The sequence below is a fragment of the Felis catus genome, chromosome D2 (assembly GCF_018350175.1).
Source record: "Felis catus isolate Fca126 chromosome D2, F.catus_Fca126_mat1.0, whole genome shotgun sequence".
Lineage (NCBI taxonomy): Eukaryota > Metazoa > Chordata > Mammalia > Carnivora > Felidae > Felis > Felis catus.
The window spans coordinates 28362901-28389307 of NC_058378.1; the positions used below are offsets into that span (position 1 = coordinate 28362901).

The 26407-nt window shown below is 33.7% G+C and overlaps 2 protein-coding genes across 6 annotated transcripts in view; one reads left to right on the forward strand and one right to left on the reverse strand.

Annotated features, from left to right (window-relative positions):
* The window catches only part of LRRTM3 (leucine rich repeat transmembrane neuronal 3), a 164329-nt gene extending 157552 nt beyond the window's left edge, over positions 1-6777 (forward strand). The window contains exon 3 of the mRNA XM_006937815.5: positions 1547-6777. Within this exon, the coding sequence (XP_006937877.2) occupies positions 1547-1756 (210 nt within the window). The 3' untranslated portion in view covers positions 1757-6777. The remainder of the gene's footprint in view (positions 1-1546) is intronic.
* The window catches only part of CTNNA3 (catenin alpha 3), a 1783011-nt gene that overhangs the window by 1142883 nt on the left and 613721 nt on the right, over positions 1-26407 (reverse strand). The window lies entirely within an intron of this gene.

Sequence of the window (26407 nt, forward strand, 5' to 3'; positions counted from 1 at the left end):
TCCAAAGCCATTCAACAACATGAATTAGTAATTGGGATATTAAACAGAAATTGGGGCTGAAGTTTCCTCAACTCTGCCTACTTTTTTTTTTTAATTTTTTTTTTCAACGTTTATTTATTTTTGGGACAGAGAGAGACAGAGCATGAACGGGGGAGGGGCAGAGAGAGAGGGAGACACAGAATCGGAAACAGGCTCCAGGCTCCGAGCCATCAGCCCAGAGCCTGACGCGGGGCTCGAACTCCCGGACCGCGAGATCGTGACCTGGCTGAAGTCGGACGCTTAACCGACTGCGCCACCCAGGCGCCCCAACTCTGCCTACTTTTTAGAACAAATTTTTATTATTTCACTGAAAAAAATGGGAATAATCTCTAGATTTTGATAATCGAATCACATTTCAGACTACTTTCTGTGCAACCTGTGTATTTCCCTTCTGTTCACATTGATTACTCTTGCTTTTTTCACAGATCTTTCTAATTGCTTTCTTCATTAAGCTACAATTTGCAAGGGAGTCCCTTCCTTATTTTTATCACTGGTTCCTTCAAACTAACATCATCCTTTGCTGCTTTTTAGAACTTCATAGGAGCCAAAGAGTCTCCCTAGGAGTTCCCTAAGCCTAAATTTTAGATATATGGACCAAACTACAGACATTAATGTTTCAAAACCTTTTGATAGTAAAACAGATATCAATAAATTATTGAGTAAAAAGATCCAGAATGACTTGCCTAGACAATTCTCTTCCTGCAATGGTTCTCAAAGTATTGTATGTAGATTAACAGCACTAGCATCAAAAGGGGGAAATTGTAAGAAATGCAAATTCTAGGCATTACCCCCCCCCCCACCTACTGAATCAGAAATGCAGGGGAGTTTGGGATGGAGGTGAAGAAGGGGGAGGTGATTTTTATGCATGATAAAGTTTGAGAACCACCATTCTAGTGTATTCCAATACCAGATATAAGTAAATAATACTTTTCTTAGTTCTAAAAGCACAATTTTACCCTAGTGAGTAAAAGCATTTTCTGACTTCGTCAATAAAGCTTACAGCATTTTCAGAACCACTTAGGCGACTATTTTTTTTTTTTTAATTTTTTTTCAACGTTTATTTATTTTTGGGACAGAGAGAGACAGAGCATGAGCGGGGGAGGGGCAGAGAGAGAGGGAGACACAGAATCAGAAACAGGCTCCAGGCTCTGAGCCATCAGCCCAGAGCCCGACGCGGGGCTCGAACTCACGGACCGCGAGATCGTGACCTGGTGAAGTCGGACGCTTAACCGACTGCGCCACCCAGGCGCCCCACCACTTAGGCGACTATTTATCTGATAATTTGAATTAAGAATTGAGCAGGTCCATCCCAGGCTTTAAAGCTGTTGTATTGTGCTTACTAGTATGAATGAGAATGAGGGACATCAGTTAGGATAGTGTGGGGACACTTGAGCCACAGATACAACCGTAGAGGTTAGTCAGATTAGCACTTCATAGTCATCAAATCTTGCCCCCAAAGTGGTTTGTCGTTTTATAACTGACTTTTCTCATGTCATTTTTTCCCCAGATACCTTTATCAATGAATGTGTCAACCTTTCTGGCATACGACCAGCCCACAATAAGTTACTGTGGGGTGCATCATGAACTTCTCTCTCATAAGTCCTTTGAAACGAATGCACAGGAAGATACGATGGAAACACACCTAGAGACTGAGCTGGACCTGAGCACAATCACAACAGCTGGCCAAATCAGTGACCATAAACAGCAGCTGACTTAACTGAGCTAAGCGGTAGCCAAGGGTTGCCACCAAACTTTGTAACCTCAAGGACAAAAATGAGGAAGATTTGTTCATTGTGGACTCTCAAAACAAAACAAAACAAAAATCCCCTGTCAAACAAAAGTCCAAGATCTATTCATGAAATAAAGAAGACATGAATTGTTTCAAGTCTACACTTTGTAATTAGCTAAGTTGTGCAGTATTTTTTTGACTTAAACAGAGTATGACCCTGAAAACAGAAAAAGAATCTTTTTTTTCAAAACTCATCCTACCTACCTGTAAAAACTGTACAGAGCTAATGTATTTTTCATATTGTAAAGTTTCAATTATAGAAACAACTGATATGTACAGTACCATAATTTAATTACATTTTACTTTACAAACTTTACACATTTCAGTTTCTAAGATTTTAAATTAACAAAAATTTATTTCTTGTGTTATTCAGAGTTACTCAGTTTTGTAGGGACTGTTTTGTTACTGCTTTTGTGCCCAGAAACCTTGACTCTAAAATTCTGTGCTGTGCGAAACATGCACGATTTTTATCATGCTTACTGCGTAGAATTTTATCTACTTGTTCCAGAAATAATACATTAACCAAAAAGGATTTAATTGTTGAGACTTGTAAGAGGTTCTTCAATTACATAGGCAGGTTTTTCTTATAAATGAAAAAAAAATCAAAGATTTTTTTAACACTTCTTCTCAGACTTAACTGTTGCCTTGAATTACAGCCTAGTTTCTAAGCAGTGACATGTAATGACAAAGAGGGATATTTTAACAACATATTTCTGAATGAATTGACTCATTTCATTATTTTGAGTAACCCATTGTTAACGGTAGGGGGAAGCATGGACAAAACATCACTGGAAACAAAGGCTGTAACCACAGCAACAGACTTTGATACACTTAAAAGGTGCAGCTGCCAGTGACAAAGAAAAACTTGTTACATCTCATTATTTTCAGGCCAAGGTGGGAAGGATAGAGCATAATAATTGTACAGTAGCAAATTTTCTCCTAATTAACCCAAAGTGGTTTACCTAAAAATAACCATCAGTTAGTGCAAAATGTGCCTGGTTTTTAAGACAACTTTTCATTTAGAACTGCGAGGCTATATTTTGGGAACATCTCAACGGAAATATGTGAAAATTTTCACTTTGTGTGCTACATCAATTCTCTCCTGGAGAAGAACTCTAAACATTGATAGCTCATTCAGTATAGATATGAGCCATGGTGGAGAACTTTATAACACAAGTAAACTGTGAATATCTTTTAATATGTTCTAAATTGTTTATGTTGCCATCCATAATGAGATTTGCTTCTAAATTATCTGAAAAATAACCCAGAGTAATTTGAAGCCACCCCAGATCATATAGTGATTATGTAATTTGTATTATAAAGTTAATTTAAGTGAAATTATGAAAACCTAACTTTTCGGAGGCTGAAATAATCAACTTGTTTCTGTTGTTTGCTTGACACAGGTTATTGTTTGAAAATGTTATTTTATCTATGGTATCCACACATTCTTTTGTGTGTTTTTTATTATAAAACTACAAGTTTCAACTGAATTGCACTAGGAGAGATGCCTTTTTATGTTGTCATTTTGCATTCATAACATCAAAAATAGGTTGAGCAAATGTCAATCCACCAGGGGTCAAACACAATCAAAAACAATGAAGAAAAGAATTTGTTAAGACCAATGTCAAGTTTTTAATTTCTTATTTATTCCAAAGAAATTATACCTACAAAAGTCTAGTTTTATGCAGATTTATCATGGCAAATTTAAGAGCAACTTAAAGAGGAATAAACTTTAAAAATGTACAGCAAATTCTTCTTGAAAATACAGTCGTAAAAAAAATTGGAAGAAGCAAACTCTCTTACTAATTTAAATGAAACTAAATGTCTCAGTACTTATATCAACTATTTAGCATCCCAGATTTCGTAACATATTTTGCATAAATTATTTGCTATTCAAAATTTTTTGTCATTTTACATCTAATTTTCATCTTTACTTTTTCCAATTTCTAATGTCTTTGCAATATATTATTCTTAGTGTTCTTAATCCTCTACATTGAGATTTTGTTTTGCATAGTTAGCAAATTTATAGGGGATTAATTATAAATCTATTCTTGTGGGTCTGAAATTGGATGCAAAATTTTATTTATTATGTAAACCAAAATGTCATTTGCAATCTTTTTTTCATCAGAAGTTGTCCTTGCAAAGATCAAGCATCTTTTAATTGGCGTAAAAAAAAGCATTTTATATATATTTCCAGACATTTTCAAATTGATAAATAACTTTTAGAAATATAAGGTTCTAGGGAGGTTCACAAATGTATGCCCTTGACTTCCTGAAGCAAACATTTTTTAAACATTTTAAATTCATCTAAGTAAACAACTATAAATAGAAGCAGTCATCTTGGAACCACAGCTCTGTGCATCTGAGAACTTAATACAGTAAGAGCCGAATAAACTAAGAATTTTTAGATTTCTCATATTTGAAATTAAACCCAAAGGATCTTTTACAAGAAAAAAAAAGAAGATGCTGGGTTTTTGTTTGCCTAATTTTTATTTTGCCATGTTCAGGGCCATGGGGGAGGGTGGAAAAGGGAGTGAAAACCTCTTAGAGGAAACTATGTCTAGAATCTTTATCATACATTTGCAATTTATATATTTGTGTCTAAAATCCTTAATTATAACATCTTTTTCAGTATTCAGTGATCTCCTACTTCCTCTTGCTAACCACCCTGTCCCCAAGTCTCCTCCCTCTCTGCCTATTGCTCATTTAAACAACAGAAATGTTGATATGTTTGGGATCAAAAAATGCAGTTTGACCCAGCATGGTTACAATAACCATAGAAGCTGCAGCAAAAAATAAATTTATGCAGTGTTTTGAGGTTTATAAACCACATTTTATATAAATTATTGCATTTTGTCTTCATAACCATCCCATGAAGACACATTAATCTCAAAGAAGTTGAGACTTACCCAAGAACACAAGGCTAATAATTGGTGGAAATGAACCATTCTCAAAATTCATAGCCTGTTAGTCTTTCCACTAAACTAAAAGCCTTCTCTCTGATCAGAGCCAGAGAATTTCCAGAGATAGTGAACAGAATGAAAAAAAAATGTTTGTCATGTTGTTTAATCTCTAATTTAACTCAGTTCTTCTATCTGTATAATATATGAGCTAAATGAACTCTTTCTATGTGCTACTCTGGCTCTCACATTAAAATTTTGTTCAAAAAGTAAAGCAAGTCATAGATTTCTTAACATATTATGTCATTTGTAAATGTGCAGATGAGTTGCTTCAAGGAAGTGGATATATGTAGGCCCAAGATATGGACATAAAATCAAGAACCACAAGGAAAGAAATCAAAGACCATCTAAATTGAGATTGCGTGGGTTATAAAACAGATCCATAGTGCGATGTTCAACACATGTTCAACACATGTTCAAATGAACACATACTCAATTCAGAGCTAATTGGGAAGACTTTTATATTTTTTTTCCTTTTTTTTTTTAATCTCAGCAAGAGTACTTCTTAAATTGTGTTCTTAAACCTTTCTTAATACAGAATAATTTTCTCTATTCTCCTAATAAAAATGGAATGTAATTTATCCAAACTGATGTATAGATACCAAAACATATTCTAACAAGCAAGTAGTATTTTATTGATCTGCTCATTTTTACCAACTCTCTATATTCCCTCTTGAATGTTTCAGAAAACCATAAAACCATACAGATTTTAATATAAATTATATTTTTAGAAGGAAAGAAAACTTGTCTACATTCAACATTCAAGACAAATTACATAATCCTATCTGAAGTCATTTCAGACTCCACAAACTCCTTGGAAATAGCAATATCTCTTTGCAAAAATATTTTTAAAAATAAAGCCACTGTAAATGGGAGTGAAGACCTTATTTGGTTATGTCTGCTCCTGACTAGAAAACAGAAATCATCTCTCAACCTAAACATTCAAAGTAAGTAAAGAAACTGAAAGCACGAAAATAGATAACATATGTGAACTATTAGTAGGCTTGAAGAAAGATCAGATGTGCTGAGTAGATGGAGGTACAGGAGGGAAGAGGAAGTAGGACTGGCAGATATTTAGCCTCAGGAAAAACAGTGAAAAATCTTTACAGCAAAAAACAGTAACATCTTACACTGACATACCTCTTAACGGTTTAACTCGCTGGGTAATAAATAGTATAATGACCTGGAAACACATAAAAAGTCCCAAGGTCTAGATGGGTTAGCTATGCAGTTAAGAATGCAGATGCACTAGTCTTGAAGTTAAGAGTTTCCAACTACTGCTATGACCTCAATGCACTACCACTGTCTCTAACTAGAGAGGTACCAAGCGCAGAAGATCCAGGATCCATGCTTTCAAAACTGACTCTACCACAAGGGTAGAGTAGACTGACAATCAGCAACCGTGCTTTATTTTAATATCAATTATAATGAGGAAGAAACATTTAAGAATACACCAGAGTGGTGATGGGTTATTTTCAAAGCTCTCTCAAGGCTTCCATTATGATTTCAATGTGAGATAGGAGGCTGTTTATATTTAACATTTTTTAATTTAGGGTAAAATTCATGTTTTAAACAGTCCACAGTTGATTATTTACTTTTCTATTAAGAACAGTGAACTTAAAGCAACAGAGTGAGTGCTTGAGCCATCTAGGACTTAGAAAACTCTTGAGTTTCTTCCTCCTCTTTCCAAACATTTATAGATTTTGTTTTATATGTGTGTCTTACTGACAAGCTAAGTAAAAATTGGTTTTAAATAAATCAAGTAATATTTCAAATGCATCAAGGGACCTTGTGATAAAGGATACTTGAAGTAAATCCTATTTGTTTTCTAATCTGAAACATCACTCACTAATTTATCATTTGTAAGCTGATTTCAATATATCTTGTGTTATATAATGCGGCACACCTGTACTGCATGGCCTTGAAGGTTCTATGATGCAGTCTTTGCCTCAGGCTGTGTAAAATAAAGAACTGACTCTAGGTTTTGAGGAAGTCTATAGACACGGTAGTGTGATCATTTTCAATCAATTTTACTTATTGAATTTACCTGGATTAATGTGGAAAAATAGTATTAAGATAACATGGATGAATAAAGTTGACAGTTTTTTTTTTTCTATTTACTGGTTTAAATTTTTGCTATGTAGCATATCCTCAAAGTTACTATTAAAAGAAAATCCTTGGGCACCTGGCTGGCTCAGTCAGCAGAGTGAGCGATTCCTGATCTCACGGTTGTGAGTTTAAGCCCCACATTTGGCATGGAGCCTACTTTAAAAAAATTAAAAAAAAAAAAAAAAGAGTAAATCCTTTGGGCCCATCCTAAATTTGCTGAATCAGTCTCTGGAGCTAATCTGATGCATGCTAAGTTTTGCAAAATACTGTTCCAATGAATTTATTTTTACCAAGTCATTCAATTGTTTTTTTATTGTAGTCTGAAATTATTAATTCTTGTGCTTTCTTGTGCCAATGTGAACCTAGTTTGCTAAGCCTGGCTGAACATTTTTCCTGACTGGAGGAATGCAAAACAAAAAACAACTATACATAAAATGGTCAGGTTGTTTCTTGACAGATTGTATTGTTTATATAGGTTTTGTTCCCCATTAGCTCTTTCAACAGGAATATTTGAAACAATCTTAAATCAACACAGTTATTCACTTAACTAAAATTTATCATTTGCTCCCAGGGATAATAATACAACAGTAGAAAAGCCAGAAGTGGGGAAAGAGCAAAGAACTGACTTATGATGTACCAGGCACTGGGCTGTCCCCACCTCATTCTCAAAACTTTTTAGGAAACAGGTACAGCCACCATTCTAAAGAAGAGGAAAATAAGGATTGTGATAATTGAATAACTTGCCAAAGCTCATACAAGAGAGTCAGATATAATATCCAGTTCATCAGACTCTAGGGATGTCCTCCTATCACCCCGTAAGCACCCTTTTCAGAAGTGAGAAAAAACCATAATCAATATAATTTGACTCAAATATTTTAACAGGGGATGTGAAGACAGCAGAGAAGGAATATACTTTCCTATTCTTAAATATAAAAAATTGCTTAAACTATTTCACACTGTATAGAGATTTCCTTCAATATCTTAAGTCAGCAACTTAATGGAAATAAATGTCCATTACTTTCTTGAAGTTTTATACATTGTTTCCTAAAAGGAGCGGACATTTAAAATAAAAACCCTTCAAAAGATATTCTCAAATATTCGTGTTGTATTTCCATTTCCAATTTCCCTAGCTATATTATAAAACAATAACAAAAATATAAGTGGGTATCCACAATAAAATCTTTAACTGGCAAAATATAGAAGGAAGATGTCACTTGAAGCAAAACCTTGACAGTCAATAAAGTAACCACATGCAAATGACAACACAAAGAAAAACACCAATAATATACAGTCACAAAATGTTAACTGGCAATGACATGGCTTGAGTTGCAGGATATTTCCTATGAATGATCCTATGTGGGAATATTTTTCAAGGAGAATTTTTACTTACCCAAATGATTTGTGCAGTGGGAGAACACTCCAGAAAGGAGGCAAGAAGACAGCCTTTATAATAACGTTGGCCCTGCTTGTTCTATTATTCAGAACAGAGTATACAGTTTAAATATAAAACAATCTTCCTTGTGAAGGCAACGCAAATGTTTTCATCACTATATGCAGGTGGCCAAATAAATTACATTTATGTTTAAATTCAGTCTTCAAGTGAATCTTCCTCAGTCTCAGCTATTAACAAATGATATTTTAAATAGTCTCAATTCCATTACTGTCTCTAGGAGATTTTTATTAAACCATTGGACTAAAAACCTCTTCTATTTCTCCCTGAACTTGCACAAGTCCAAGGTGATATAATTCAGAAACTACATTAGCATTTAACTCTATCATACTACCTGAACATGTAGCGTTCACATAAAACGCATTGTCTTTTATAGTGTGGAATTCAAGAGACAGTGAAATACTAAGCCACATTTCTACTAAAAACTACCACTACTATAACTGTGATAAAAGTATGCTATATGTTTAAAACAATAAATCCAGAAAGAAAGAAGCTCTCGCATCCTGCATCTAATATCACTATATGTGTTCATTCTGGCACCACTACACCATACAAAAATTTTAGCTGAAAATCTAAAGTAATTCTGATTTTGGATAACAAAGATGACCCTGCTATCTGGGTTGAAGATTCAGTGGACGATAACGAAGAGGACAAAAAATTACACATACCAAGAGGTAAGTGAAAGAAATGTGATTTAATGTCATTGATCTGCGGATAACTTTTGAAACTAAGAATTAAAATTTACAACATTTTGCATCTAATGTCATCAATAAAGGCCAATATGGACATTAGGGACTAAAAGCAAACAGATATTTGTGATGGCAATATATGTCAAACAATAGATCAATAGAATTAACTGTACCAAAAGAAATAATATTAAGAATAAAAATTAGTTAAAGCACTATCATTTCTCCAGGGAGAAAGTGAAAAGTCAGAATAAAAGATTCAAACTAAATACCAAATGTTCTTTCAAGATCAATTTTGAAATGTCCGAAAACTATAAACCCCAAATTAGTGCTTCAACAAAATGAATAATTACATTAATTCACATATACCTAGTTAAATTCTGTTACTGAGAAATAACTTGTATTTAAGATATATTCCATCGGTTCCTACTAGTTTACATCAGTAATATATTTGCTTTCAACCCCAGATTCATAAAGGTAATGCCCTAAACAGAATGATGAAGATGTCCTGAAAGACTGGATCAATCCCGTCATTCTTCTCTGCTATAAGGCAATATTAGAGTGGTAGACCTACCGGAGAGCTGGAAATATCGTTTCTAAAATCCTCGCTAGCAGTTTTTGACGTAGACACTTGTAACATTCATTATCTATCAGTCTTATTTTATATTCATTTATAAAATAAGGAATTACTGTCTTGAGATAAGAGCCTGGATGGCCCATTCCAGCTCTGGTTACAAATGTATAATAGATTTAGGTAAAAACAATGAACTCTGAACTCTGCTATCTGAAGAAAGACTTGAGATCTTTGTGATGTCAACATTTTCTTACCTTGGGATTTGATGGAATCTTACATTCACTGTATTATACATCCTTCAAAGCTCCTTGCCAGTTTCCTATTTAACAAACTTCAAACTTGAGTTCCTTAAACCAACATTACATTATAGACATGGTTATTTCAAAATGAATCCTTGTAAAATTTCATCATTTTGTGGAAGGATAAAATAAGGCTGGGGTAGTAGCTTTTCTTGACTTTTTCTGTGTCTTTGATTCCAGTTATGGAATAAAAATGTGTAAGCTCAGTATGACACCTTGGTACTACCATAATGGAATTGGAAGAAGAGTCTTCTAATGGATAAACACTTCATGTAATATAAAACAGAAATGTAGTTGGAGATCACTTCTTTTTAACTCAATGAATGATCTGATATAGTTTTCAGATAATGCATGCCTTCTTGCACCTGAGAATATAAATATTATTGTCTATAATGATAACATGTTTTCTTTGTCATATACTTTTTGCTTTCTGAGGCAGACTTCAGACAATTGATTGTGTTCCATAATTGCCACCAGAAGAAACTTCTATTTAATTATTTCCAGAAAGAATGACATAATACTGAGAACTTTAAGATAAAATGATAATTAACTAATACTTAATGAATGTTTACTTTTCTAAACATTTTACATGTATATATTTAATCCTGATTAATATGGTTAATAGGATTAACAATAACCTTATGAAGTACTATTGTTACCTCCTTAAGAAGATAAGAAAAATGATGCTCAAAGTGATTATATAACATGTAGCTACTAAATCATGGAACAAGAATTCAAATCCAGATGATAGGTATACTGACAAAGTGATCACTACTAACTGCCCACTTAAAGTCCATTTCAAAAGCCCATTTCTTAACTTTAAAAGTGTATTCACTGAAAGCTATAACTGAAGACATTTTTCAATGTAATGGATGTTTATTACATACCTAATATATGTCTGGTGGAGGGTAAAAATCCTTGAGAGATACAAAAGAATGTATTAAATAACTTGTTCTCAAGAGACTTACAGTCTTAGCAAGGAGAAAAGACATCCATATGAAGCAAAAAAAAAAAAAAAAAAAAAAAAAAAAACAACAACAACACACAAAAAACACAAAACTCCAAATTGAATACCTCCAAGAAAACAAAGCAATCAAAGGATGTAATCAAAGCCAAATTGTCGGGGAAAACTCTGGGCAAAAGTGAAAACTGAGATAGAACTTGAGAATGACAGTATTCAGACAGGCAAAATGAAAAGAGAAGAAAGTTAAGAGTATTATATTTTATATATGGATATTATTATTTGAATAATATCCATTAGATTGATGCTTGTCTGGCAGAGAAATACCAAGCTCAATTGTTGTCCTGATTGTCTAAAAACTCAGAACCAAATTTTACTCTTCACAGAGCAAACCTTTTAGCCTTTCTATTTGGGCATAAACATTTCCCATCTTTTTTTCAACTTTATTTGTCTTTATATTCCTTTTCTTAAAAATTTTTTTACGTTTATTTTTGAGAGAGAGACAGAGCATGAGTGGAGGAGGGGCAGACAGTGAGGGAGACAAAGAATTCAAAGCAGGCTCCAGACTCTGAGCTGTCAGCACAGAGGGATCAAAGTCACAAACTGGAAGATTATAACCTAAGCCAAATTGCAATGCTTAACCAACTTTGCCACCCAATGTATATTCCTATATATTCAATGTATTTTACCTTTCTTTTGGGGGGAGGCTTAAATCATATCAATCTTTTGTCTTACGTCAATTTCAGTAAAATGTTCATAAAACATTTTGAAGAGTGATTCAGGCAACCCTATAAATTTAAAATAATTATGTGAATTTAATAATTTCTTAGAAGTTAATAACGTAACATCCTCAGTCAAATTACTCTTTGGTTCCAGGTGAGAAAATGGTCTACAGATTTACTGAGTTTTTCTTTTTTTACTCTTTTCAGTATTTATGTTAATATTGGTGAATACTAACCAGGATTTTTATCCCAAGGAGTAAAAACAAAAATGCTTTTTGACTGCTACATTTCACAAATAAAGAAACTAAATAGAATATGAGTAAATGGCATGCTCAAAATCACTTTGGTAATAGACAACAGACTCACTACTAGAACTCACATTTACTCAATATTATTTTTTGTTACAAAATATTTCATGAACACATCAAAAATTAACAAAGTATGCAGAATTATTTCCACCTTAGAAGTACAGACAATTGTCAATAAAGCTGTTTTTTTTTTAAGGTACAGTCAAATAAGGCTGAGAAATGTTCTCTTTCCATCAAAGTTTGCTTGTCATTTGGACTATTCACTTGCAGCAGTCTGTGTGTTCCCTTGATAGTTACAAATTTTTATTCACATGTATTTATTCAATGTGCCTTTTCTTTTGTACAGTGATTGTCTTTTATATTATATCCCTAATACTTTGGTGTTTTTAATTCAATTCAATCAAATAAGTATTTATTCATTTATTCAGCCTTTACTAATAATATGCCAAGGACTGAGATAGGCAATAAAGTGATCAAATGCTTAAAAGTGAATAAATGATTGTAATTCAATATGATATTTCCAACAATGAAGTATGAGCGTGGTGCTGTAGGACTGAAGGGGAGAGAATGATTAATTTGGCTTGGAGAAAATCAGATAAGTCCTCAGAACACTTGCTATTTGAGACCCTGGATTCTAAAGATTGTCAGTCACACAAACACACACCTGTCCTGCAAGTTCCATTCCCCACTCCTAATTAGTTTGGTATTTTAGATGTATATTAGCTTTTGGAAACCTAGGACTCCAGTAGTTTTTGAGTCTGGTAATTTCCTCAGGATAGCTAATAACTTGATTTTTTTATATATAAATATTAAAGATTATTTTTAATTTTCCCTTCCTCCAATCTTCTAAATTTAATCCTCAAATCAAGAGTATTCAATTGAGCCATTCCATGATAAATGCAAGACACATGCAATTTTACTAAATACAAATAATAAGTAATAAATGTCATAGACTGTCAGATTTTTCATTTTGTTTTGTTTTTAACATGTATCATGCAAATCCAATCTATGTGTATCAAAAAATTTATATTGCAGCTCTCACCTCAGGAATATGTGAAAAAAAATGTAGAAGAGGTATATCTGCCTGTATAATTTAAGTTTTCACCAATTACTGGTTATGACATTACTGCTATTAAAGTGAATAAGAAATAGGTTATACATAGAGAGTCTTTTGTATTTTATTCTGCTATCAAATAATTCTTTAAGAAAGTGAAAAACTATTAGCAAGGTGGTTAGATCATCTTATATGGCAATAAGCATAGATGCTTTAGTAGCTGTTCGGTATCATTAGCTCTTAACTTCCATAAATATGTTTTATTTCCTTCAATAAATACATCTCTTTATAAGAATATCATTATTCCCAAAGGATTCCATTATTTGTTTGTTGTCTAGGGAAATTTCTTATTAAGTCCTCAAGAATCACCTTCCATTAAGCTGAGCCGAAATAATAAAAGTAAATTCAGTAACTAGTTGAAGGCATAGTTTTCCGATCTTCCCACTTAGGAAAATGAATATTTTTTTTGTTTTAGAATTTCAGAATATATCAATATTAAGAGAGTTCATTATGAATAATGCTATCTTAAAAAATGCCAAGGGAATTGTATCTTAATGTTCTTCTCCTAAAATACTTTTTTGGATAATGAAGAGTATGCAGTATGGCAAAAGTGGCCATCAGTATCCCCAAAATATAGAACTATATGATACTCAAACAATTATTTTTCAAAAATAAATTACATACAAAGTTTCACTCTAGGTAGTTCTCCACAGTGTGACCCATGATATATTATGATAAATAAGGCTATGAAATTGAATTCATTAGACTGCTACTATTTATATTACATTAAATACCTAAAACATCCTTAATGTGAGTGCTTTAAATGTTATCTTTAAAATGTTATCTATGTAGGGTCTATAATTTGTAGTGACTATACAATTATAAAAGCCTTTAGGTTTCTGAAGGTTCATGACTATCCTTAATTCTTATTAAGAGGCAGCCAAATCTAGTCTGAGAAACTCCAGTTGATTAACAAAGAAAATTAATGTGCTTTTCAATTAATGTGGCCCTAAAACTGTTGGGACTAATGTGAAACACTGATATTGACATTCCTGGGTGCAAGAGGAACAGGATGGAAAGGTGCTGGTAAATAACTAGACACTCTCCTGAGAGGCTCTGAGAAATACTATTAGATCTCCATCTGCTGGTTGGAAATTCCAGACTCATAGGGTATAATGCTAGCTAAAATACAAGGCTTGGATGACACCCACCATTCCTTTTCAGGTTTGTAACCCATCTACTCCCAAAAAGACTGGTGACAATTTATAGATTAAAACATCTGCATAATTAAACATTTTGAGCTAGTGATCATTAGGAGACAGGCTATATTTTATAATCACTACTGAATTTCTCATAGCATATTAAATTTGCTACAAGTTCATTCTCCCCAAAAAAATCCTGCCTTGAAAACATTTACTAAAATAGAATAAGAAAATAAGAAAAATGGAAGAAAAGGCTACAAATTAAAGAAGAGTTAATAGTAAATTTATAATGATATAATTCTAAATAAAACTTGGCATAATTTATCAGTCCTCAGAATTATGTGAAATAAAAGTATATCCAATTTCTCTCTCCATCAAGGCATATCATAGTTGACTTTGATAGAAAGGTAAGCAAGCAACAGTTAGTTTCAGGGCCCTAAATAAAACCACAGGAGATTAGTACATTATTCTGATTATTTTATTCTTCTTCATGTTTCCTCTAGCTTCTTTCTTCTTTCTCCACCTCTCATTTGAGTGATATATGATATGCACATACGTATTCAACATAGTGACAGAGGGTGACAAGACTTGGAAAGTAAAAGCTTACATTTTTTGTCTTCAATATGAATTGTCCAATTATAGCATATTATATAGCTCTATTAGCTTACCAGAACATATAAATAAGGTTATATTTAACTCTATAACAGATTTGAGAACCAAACCTATGTTCCAAACTCCTTTTGGACTCAATAAATAGAATGCCCCAGAGCTCAAGAATATTCAGATAAGGCTCAAAGTGTCCCTTTTAAAAAGATCCTTTGACATTTTCATAAAAGCAGATCTTTGCTCATGGCTGGATATTAAGGACCTCTACAAATTCCTTGAATAATCAAAGACTTGGCTTTACATGACTGTATGTGTGGTGTTCTATGAAAGATCCAGAAGCCAGCTAATGAGAATTGCTAAAAAATATTAAACTGTCTCTTAAAATTATTTTTGTCAAACCAGTCTGTGGTAGAAAGTTGTCCATTGGAGTGCATTTACATGTGATTACTGTAATGAATAGCAGGATAAAAAGAAATCCACCAGAGGACATTTCCACCTTTCCCCAGAGCCACAGTATCCCAGAAAACACACTGATCTCAGGGATACCATTATAAGTTTTTTAATACGTGGACAATATCCACTCTATTCACTTGTTAGTGATTATGAAATTCCCAAATGGTAAGGTCTTACCAAAGCAAACCCTGAAGCCTTTAGCATTTAAGCTATTTCATTCTGGGAAAGAAAATGCCATTTAAAAATAAGAGTACCAGTTGGTAATAAATTATATGCAGGTCACTCCAGTGTAGTATTTCAATCACTTCAGTATTTTTATCTCCACCCCCCCGCCCCGGACAAAAGTGTCAGAAATGAGGCATGAAAAGCTATTAACTGAATCATTCACACATTGAATAGATGTTGTCAGTCTGTTCTTTTGATGGAAAATAATGAACAACTGATTTATTTATAACGGGTAATTATGATAATATACCTTCATTTTCCATCTTTTCCAATACATTATAGATATTTTATAATTGTCTTATTTCATACCTAATTTGAAATCATATGTTTCCATAAAAATTTCTTCTTTCTCAGGCTTTTATTTAACTCCTTTTGGCTGGGGTATAATTAAAGTGTTTTAACTGACTTGGTTCCCTTGTCTTGTTTTCTCTTTCAATTTTCAGCCTTTTCTCCTAATAGAATTGATCTATATTTATGCTACTAGAGACTGAAATCTGAATTTTAAGTAGATGCAGAATATATTTATACAATCACTATAGAGTGAATCTTGTTAGCACTTATTTGATCAAGTTTGCCTTGCTTTCTTTCTGAGATGGAGGGAAACATAGCAGGTAAAGAAGATAGAAACTGATTTGGACTTCCAAGAGAAGGAATTCTTGGTTTTAAGAATCATGGCAAGAAGACATAATTCATCCTGTTTTTCAATTTTTTTAGAGCATAAATGAGCATTTCCTTTGACTTTTCACCCCAACCCTGAAATAAATTTTATCTTTTCTAAACATTTTTTTTTTTTTGGCCATAGGACATGGCTGCCCAAACACTGGACTCTGCTCCACATGTGACACAAATCCATATATGAAAATGCCTTTGGGGATATGCTTCTACATATAATTGGAACTACTGTTGAGGAAAATACCCACCACATTATGGAATTTTTTCTTTTTTTGAGAGAGAGAGAGAGAGAGAGAGAGAGAGAGAGAGAGAGAGAGAGACAATGAATCTTAAGCAGGCTCCATGCTCAACACCCTGACATGGGGCTTAATACCATGACCCTGAGATCATGACCTAAGCCCAAATAAAGAGTCAAACGCTTAACCAACTAAGTCTCCCAGGCTCCCTATAGGGAACATAATGTTTTTAATGTTTATTTATTTTTGAGAGAAAGAGAGACAGAGTGTGAGTGGGGAGGGGCACTGACAGAGGGAGACAGAATCTGAAGCAGGCTCCAGGCTCTGAGCTGTCAGCACAGAGCCCTACGCAGGGCTCCCACTCACAAACCAAACCATGAGATCATGACCTGTGCCGAAGTCAGACGTTTAACTGACTGAGCCACCCAGGTGCCCCATGAAACATAATTTTTAAAAGAACACATGAGAAATGTATTTTAGAGCTAGGTCCAGGAAAAATTATCCTGAGAAATGGTTGTACCTTGTCCCTGATGAATCTAGTGCTCTGTAACACACCCTATCTCCTTTACATCTCAGCTCAGGAACTCTGAGTTGGGTTACACTTGATAACATAGAAGCCAGGCAAACCTCCCTGTTGAGGGTCTTGGCTTTCTCTTTTTTATATATTGTTTATTTCCTCTTTGTAGTCCTATTTTGTTCATTTTATTTCATATGTCTTTTGTTATAAGAAGTCTCAAATTATTTTGGGGGAAGCAAAAAGTATAAAATAAGGAAGTAAACTAGAGTTACTATTCTGAAAGCAGTTTAGATTCTAACTGCAATGGTATAATCTGATCTTTGAAATGCTGTTTTGGTTGGTTGTTGTTTTTTTTTTTCCAGCATCATGCCCGCTTTCCAGTGTCCCATTATTGAATCATCTTTAGATTTTCAGTTCCTTAATTTGTATCTTACCTATGAACTCTTTAAAAAAACAACAACAACCTTACAGATATACATACACACCCACATAGCACACTCCTTTCATGTACTATTCTTCAGATATAAAGATCACAAAGTAAAGCAGGGCATATATTTAAAGATTTTTCCACTAGTAGAAACATTCTCAGGTGCTGGTTTAAAGAGACTAGTAGTGGGGCGCCTGGGTGGCGCAGTCGGTTAAGCGTCCGACTTCAGCCAGGTCACGATCTCGTAGTCCGTGAGTTCGAGCCCCGCGTCGGGCTCTGGGCTGATGGCTCAGAGCCTGGAGCCTGTTTCCGATTCTGTGTCTCCCTCTCTCTCTGCCCCTCCCCCGTTCATGCTCTGTCTCTCTCTGTCCCAAAAATAAATAAAAAACGTTGAAAAAAAAATTAAAAAAAAAAAAAGAGACTAGTAGTGTATTTTCAAAAAAATCTGACTAGTGTTAAAAATAAAGCTCTCAACAGTTTTTGGTTTTAAAGTATTTTTTTTATGTAAGCCAAAAATCTATGGGTTGTCATTAAGTGGCTCTGAACATTTTTACAATATTAAATTTTACCTTATTTTATTAACTCTTGAGTTAACCTAACTATAGCTTATATATCATAAACCATGATACTATATTTCAAACATACATTCCTCCACCTTTCTTAACAGCCTAAACCCCTCTTTCTGAGCTGCCCATCTATCCCTCTAATCCCAACCCCAAACTGAAAAGAAGCAATAATTTTTCAAGTACATCCAAGTTTATCCACACAAAAGTATTTTCAACATGATTTCATGATATTACATGAAATGTCTCCTTCCGAGGTGCCTGGGTGGCTCAGTCGGTTGAGCTCAGTCGGTTGATTCTTAATTTTGGCTCAGGTCATGATCACAGGGTCATGGGATGGAGTCCTGCGTGGAGCTCCATGCTGAGCATAGAGCCTGTTTAAGATTCTCTATCTCTCCCTCTGCCTCTCTCCCCTGCTTGCACTCTCTCTTCAAAATTAAATAAATAAGTAAGTAAGTAAATAAATAAATAAATAAATAATAAAGTAACTCCTTCCACTTACATTCAGAGAATTGGGATAATACGTGAGTTAAATTCTGAAACTTAAAATGTAAGTTTTAGGTGCCATATTAATAAATTATGAAATAAATAGGACTAAAATCACCAAAACTTAGATTTAAATGAAAGCATTTTTCATGTTTTATCTAAAATTTAATCTTGATTAACTTACTTTGGACTCCATAAAAAATTCCTGTGAAGAAGGGAAAATAAAATATTTCATCCATAACAATATACAGACTCATTCATATGTAGCATTTCATGTGTATTTATGTAGTTATTATTTAGTCCAACCACAAGATTTATAAAGCATGCAATAAAGACAAATTTAAAATATAATAATTTTCAATTGGCATGCAAATTCCATCTTTAGTTTAATGTCCTAGTACCCATTACTCCTTAAAATTAGAGAAAATAGATCAGATACAAGAAAAGGAAAATTAAGAAAATGTATATCAAAATATTGCATTCTGTTCCCAATTATTACATAATTCTTACTTCACAACTTTCTTTGAAAATTAAAAAAAGAATAAATGAGTATTGATGTACTAGCTATATACCTATACTCAATGCATTAATAAGTTAAATTTTTGGAATAAAAGATGTCTACATTTAGGTTTGAATTACACATAGGCAAGGTTCTGAGCTACATTTCAATTCTGTTTAAAGCATATAACCTTTGTAAAAACACAGATGTCTTGGGATGCCTGGGTGGCTCAGTTGGTTAAGCATCAGACTCTTGATTTCGGCCCAGGTCATGATTTCATGGTCATAATCTCACAATCGTGAGACCAAGACCTATTTCAAGCCCTGCATGGCCCTCGGTACTGGGCATGAAACTGCTTAAGATTCTCTCTCTCCCTCTGCCCTTCCCCTGCTCACACCTATGTATGCATAGGCACATTCTCTCTCTCTCAAAAAAAAAAAAAAAAGCGGTTTTCTTCATGGAGCAAAATGAATTTATGAATCCATGCAATATAAAAATACAAATAAAACCTTATTTAAGTGAATTACTAAGACTAGTTCATACAAAATATATCTATTCTGGGTCTCTGTAATTTTTTTTCTTGTTTTTCCAGATGTCATTAAGCTTTGCTCTAATATAAATATGAATGCAATTAGAAATACATTACTACCAGCACATACCTAAAGTTGGGTGGAAATTTAGATTAAGGGTTTTTCATTTTTCTGAATTCTAAATACTTAAAGATGTAACATACAATCAGTAACTCATCATAGTCATTGTTTTCAGTGGGGTGTGTGTGAGGAGGGGGAAGGGGGCCTGCTGTGGAGAGAGATACCAACTGCTATGCTTTTTTTCTCGGCTTTTCTCTGCTAATAATCAGCCCTGAAGAGTGTACTTCAATTACTCCCTTTAAAAAAAATCTTAGATCTTGGTTTGGGTCTGAAGCAGAGTGCTATGGAATATAATGCAGCTTTGGGTCAACCCCGATAAAAAAGATCCCAAGGAGAGACCCAAGTCTGGATTTAAATGTGGGTATCCCAGAAATTAGATTATATACCTAAAAAGGCTATAGTAACCTGTATTGAAGGATCCTGTATGGGTCAGTTTCAGAACCTCCAAATTTATCTTACAAAAAGTCCAGGTCATATCTCTGAGAGCTACTTTGGTCTGTACCCACTATAGACTTTAGTTCAATATTTGAGTAAATTCAAAATTGTGGCAATACCATCTATCTATGCCTCACCCAAGGGCCTCCTGGAAGCAATTAATCGAACAAAAATGCAAATAAGACAGGATCACTCAGGTGATCATGAAAATAACCATGGGGAAAATAAGGGAAAGAGAAACAGATTCAGTCAGTATGCTGTAGATATTTTTGTCAGTAACATATTTACACCCATACTTTTAAAGGATTTGATGATAGGAAACAGAGTTAAGGAGGGGTGAGGAAGAATCCAAAACTGTATCCTCATATCCTAGGAGCAGAATGGAACTCTCTTTTAAAACAGATGTGCTCCTTCAGTTATTTTGTGATAACAGTACATCTGACACTTGCTAGGTCTAAATGTTCAAATAAACACGTGCAGAGAAATTTTGCAGCTTAATCCTTTCTGCTTGCTCCTTTATATTATTTTTAACTTATATTCTTGCTCAGTTTTCATATGTGTCATAGGTATTTGACAAAAAATTTAAAATCACTATGCATTTAAAAATTATTTTCTCCTGGCATGTTAAAGAACAATGACCCAGATCTAACTAGATGTATCAACTATTCCCTAGGTATAACTCCTGGAGTTGTATTAATTTCGTTTGCTGCAGTGGTATAATAATTTACTATAAATGTCTTAAATTACAGCATTTGAACATGTGCCAGGAAATAATACTTTTCCCCAAAGCAGATGAATCATGAACCTGAAATACATAATGCACCTTGAAGGTACTTATAATTCTTCCAAGGAGTGACTTACCCACATGATAGAACATTGGCCATTTGATTTCAATGGTGACCTTCCAACAGTAATGAAGAGCATTTCAATGTTCTTGAAATGTTACTATTAAAAATAAATTTAAGTAAATATTTAAAGTAGATAAACACAGAAGTTTCTCTCATAATGCCTCTGTAGGAGGCAGAAAGGCAAGGGATCAATGGTATTAATGACTTTGGCTTCCCTCCCCGAATTTTTGTAGAATGGCTCTTCTCATATGCAGACCTTTTGCTTATACTCTCCAAATTAGCTCAAATATCTATGAGAGAATTTGTTCGGATTTGAGTCTTAGAGCAAGTGATATTAAAATTAATAAAGGATACAACACTCAACATTATAGAAAAACTCAGTGTTGTTTAAGTGCAATAAGTTCAAATAAAGCTGATTATCCAAAAGCCTAACCACTTACAAGTAAATCTTGGAAATCAACATATATGCTTCATGATCTTATTTTCATGACTGATACAGACCATGAGATAAATAAAGGAAAAACTAAAAATCATTTAAGTAACTATAATTTAATATGCATGTATATATGTATATATTTGTATTATATATGTTGGAATCTGCTAAATACACAGTGTCCTTCTGGATTTATTTACACATTCAGTATGTATTTATTAAGAACTTACTATATTCAAGGCACTGTTAGGGATTAAAAGAATTAAATTAGATAAAGATGGTTTAAAAGAAGTTTAAAGAAGAACTCATGTCAAAATTCAGAATAAATGAGACAGAAAATTTTAATTACTCATAGTGGAAAAAATAATAAAAACCTAAGCCAGATGCAGTGGAATGAACAATAGAGTAAAATGCAGAACTCTGACTCTGATCAGTGTGACCTTCATTCATCAAGGTCAGTTCATCTTTTGGGCTTCTGCTTCTTTATTTGAAAAATGAAGGAAATTTAACCATGTGAACTTCAGAGTCCTTTCTTGCTCCAACATTAGATAAAACTCTACTCTGTAAGCTTGATTTAAACCAGAAGGTACAAACCTCATTCTTCACTTGTAATGGCTTCACTGATGAATAGCAATGTCAGCTAAAATGAATTCCATCTCCTTTTTCCTTTCCTGACTCCAATTTGATAAAATAGCATTGAGACAGTGGGACTCACAAAAAGAACTGTATCCAAAACAATGATGTTGGGATTATAGAATTATGGCATTATTGTTTCCACACCCTAAAATTTTGAAAATAGCTGATGAAAACAAATAAAAGAAGAGTAGACAAGTAGAACTTCAATGAAAATAACTGGGAGACAATTTTCTTGTTTGAACTTTTTCAACAATTGAATGTCTAATGATATTTCATTCATAATTTTTTTTTAATGTGGAAATTCAATTACGGAGCCATGGCAACCAAAGGATAAAAGGTAAAATTTATCATTAATTTGAAAATGTCTCGGTTTGAAAAAAGTTTGGTAGTAAAATCAAGGTTAAATGAAATATCATGAAGCTGCGCAATTAGGTTAATAATGAGGTGCCTCAGGGATCAGTGCTAGCACAGGTGTTCAATATATTTATTAATGACTTAGAAGAGTTGTGAATAATATAAAAGCACATTTGGAGAACTTCAAAGATATTTATAGCAATCAAAATGGGTAAATAAATGCTTTTCTTGACCCATTCAAGAGCAATTATTTAACATATTACAGCAAATAATCAACAAGAGCAAATTAACGTGAAGGGGAAGGAATTACCCAAGTTTTCTTAATATGCTAATGGCTACTGAAATAGGTATTGTCTTTCAGGCAAGAGTAGGCAGATCTAAGAAGACATCTGTCCAGTAAACAGCTCTTCATGAAAAAAAAAGAATATCCAAATAAGGCTGGAATAAAGAATAATCCAAGACAATAGTTACCTAAATCAATAAGTATTGCTGAAAATTTTTGCACACCAGAACCTTGTTCTATTGAACAACACTGTTGAGACAGGTGTGGTTGCATAAATCACACCCTGGGATTATCTGGTTTTAACTGGCAATTTTCTAAATAGTTTCCCATTATCATCCAATCCTCTCTACCCATTCACTGGAATTCCCAGATGCCTCTCAGGTGGGAATGAAATTTATAAGGGCATCTCCTTCTCACCTTTGCTTTGCTCTTCTAAGGAATTTCATTGACATTAACTCTTATGCATTAATCTTCCAAAGCTGAAGATCTCAAGGCTTTAGAAAAATTAAAAATGATTCCTTTTCACAAGAAAGCACAATTCTATTCAATAATAGCATGAATTATCTTATATTTTCCCCCTACTCTAAGGTTAAGTATTATGCATAACAGAAAATCTTAAATGTAGTGTAGTTTCAATTATAGCTCACTCACTCAAAAATATTTTCTGAGTTAAAATTTTATGTGAGGCATAGTAGGAATGAAAAGAATGAAAAGAATTAATAAAACATGGAGCTTGCCCTAACAGAATTTAGAAAGCCATGTCACCCCTCTCATGAACTAATAAGCATTTATCAATCCTAGTCCATATCAATCACATATAAATATTTAATTTCATAATAAATTTGAAATATATTAAAATTAATAAAATCAGAACTGTTTCTGTAGGGATATATAATAATATTTTTAAGGCCAAGGAATCATTTTCTGCTATCACTTATCTTTTCTACCAGGGGAAAAATATATTGACCCATGGTATTAACTTTTTCATTTAAAAGTTAACTTAGATATTTCTCCAAATTTCAGAGAAAAAGAAAAAATATCTAGCCTATTGGGGACTAAGCTGGTAGGCCAATATAACAATGGTGAAGCCAAATACTAATGTAAACATTAAATTGTATCTAACTCAGCTCTTCAAAATCAGTAAATGCACTGGCAGTATGGAGATACATGTGAAGCACTGAGAGTGAGATTTTTTTTTTTAATTTGGTCAAGCATCTTTACTCTGCATGTGCCCATGTAGGAATTTCAAGTGTAAACATCTAGAATAATACATCCAAAGTCTCGTAAGAATTCACAGACTCTCAGAATCTCAAAGTTAAACGAGACCTTAGACTTTATTGCTTGAGCTATAAAATTTCTCTACCCCATCTGACACATCACTACTAGGGATTTAAAAAAAAAAAAACTCATTAATAAAGCAAAGACTCAATGCAAAAGATAAACTTCAGGTAATTAAGTACACTATAAACATTTGTTAGAACTTCAAACATTTAGTAAAGAGATTTACTAAAAGGTTTGGAACTATCCAAAAAATAAAATTCACAATTTGAAGAATAATTCACATATAAGAGGTATGGAAGCTCTGTTAATTTTTTCTTTTAGATCTTTCAGTAGCTGTAGGTTATTTTCAGTGTGATTTAAGTATAATTTCAGCAAGAGAAAAGTAGTGAATGAGAATTCATTAGCGTGGTCAACAGTAAACAGTATATCAATCATGCTGGTATTTTTAAGCATTAGCAAATTTAATTCCATCTCTAGGGAAATAAACTCATACTCTAAGATATGTAGTACATCATATTTATCTAAAAATTATAGAATGTTCCTGGATTATAAAATACTAAAAGTATTTCCCCTCAGATTCTCTAGGGAGACAGAAAGTACTGATGTCCTCAGTGCAAATCAGAGCATTTAAAAACAACCAAACAATATTTCTAAAAATAAGAATATTTCACATCTTTGCCCTAGATAGAGATTTGTCATGATAAAACTAAAAAATCTGAATCAGGCCTAAAAATATGAAAGAGCACACGAGAGGAATTCAGAGTTCTGTATTGATTTGCAAAGAATAGACAGATTTTTGCTAAAAATTTAATCTATAACTACTAAATAAATTTAATAGGCTTTCACTCAATTCCAGTTTTTAAATGTCAGCCGATTGATATCAAATTATTTTTTACTTGCATAACCCACTGTGTATTACATTTCTACCCTTAATCAAGTGAACGACCCAAGTTAGGTTGATCAAATGTTTTTATCACCCTATATTACAATGAAAAGCAATGATCTCATCAGACCACACAGTATCAGACTCTATAAGCCCACTCTGGAGAAGCAAGATATACATATTGATTTCAATATATACATAGACTCTTCAAAGTCAAACAGCAAGTTAAGGGGAAGAAGAGTACTCTGAGTGTTAGTACTCTTCTGTACCATGGCTTCTTGTACTCTGTACTTCACAGGAAGTTATATGGCATTTGAAAACCCTCTGAAACTGAAAGAAATTTGATACAGTCAAGAAAATGGAGCAGTCAAGAAAATTGAGCACTATCAGGAAAATAGAAGACTTGAGATTTCTGGGCACACTCCTGCATGACAATGAGAGTTACAAAAGAGAAAAGAGAACAAAAAGATTCTACCTACAGCATATATCTTGTTTATTGACCATTCTCTTGATGAATACGATGGGAACATACAGGCTGATGAGATTCCTTTACTGTAAAAGGAAAGTTATCCTTGTTTTATAATGTATATCATAAATCTTTCGTAAACACAGGGACTACATTTTAGTTGTTATTCAACTATATGGAGAAAGAATTGGTGCTGGGGGCACTGAGTCACAATATTGTACCCTTGAGGTACAAATGAAGCACGCTTATTGCTGGCAGTCACTAGTTGCTAGATTTCAAATAAGAACTGGGATTTTAAATATTTTATAAATAATTTCTCTCAAGGTCTCTACTGTCCTGTATTTCTTTCAACTTTACCACACCAACAATACTCCCTAAGCAAGACCCAACATTCACACAAAAGTATTTCTTTGAACACCTTAAATCTTCCTCAGTTCTCAATTTCTTAAACCAATGGTAGTTCACCGGAACTCTCCCAGTTGGTCCATTTCAACATAAAGCTGCATTTTAAACCATCTTCTAAAATTTTTTTTTCAACGTTTATTTACTTTTTTGCGACAGAGAGAGACAGAGCATGAACGGGGGAGGGGCAGAGAGAGAGGGAGACACAGAATCGGAAACAGGCTCCAGGCTCTGAGCCATCAGCCCAGAGCCCGACGCGGGGCTCGAACTCCCGGACCGCGAGATCGTGACCTGGCTGAAGTCGGACGCTTAACCAACTGCGCCACCCAGGCGCCCCTAAACCATCTTCTATATTATAGATTTTTTTTAAACAGCTGATGAAATTTTGGTCAGTCTTGTCAACAGTGCCCCAATGTAGGCACTGTTGTAATTACCAGCTTTGCAAGGAGTGTGTGGAAAACACAGACATTTTGGGCATGAACTCATTGACAGACACCAGAATGAATTGTGAATAGAGACAACCTTGATAACAAATCAAATGGGTCAAATTGTAAACAATGACCACAGAGTACCCAGTGCATGGGTGAGGCAATAGCATCTGAAAAGACTGTTAGCCCCAAAGTACCTCCTGCACAGATTTCCAAAGTTTCCGTGGAACTTGAAATTCCTAATCATTTGGTTCATTCCTCTAAAGTATTGCCTGCAATATAATTTTAGTTGAAAGTACCATATTTGGAACTGAAAGTACATTACAAAGTAGTTTATAATAACTATCAGCATCCAGTGGTGCTAGCAACAGTATAAGTTCCAATGAAGCACAAAGATTTAAGCAGTCCAAGTGTCCAGAGTCAGGCTGGTGCTGGGCATGTAAAAAGCAAGGCTAATGTCAATTGACCATC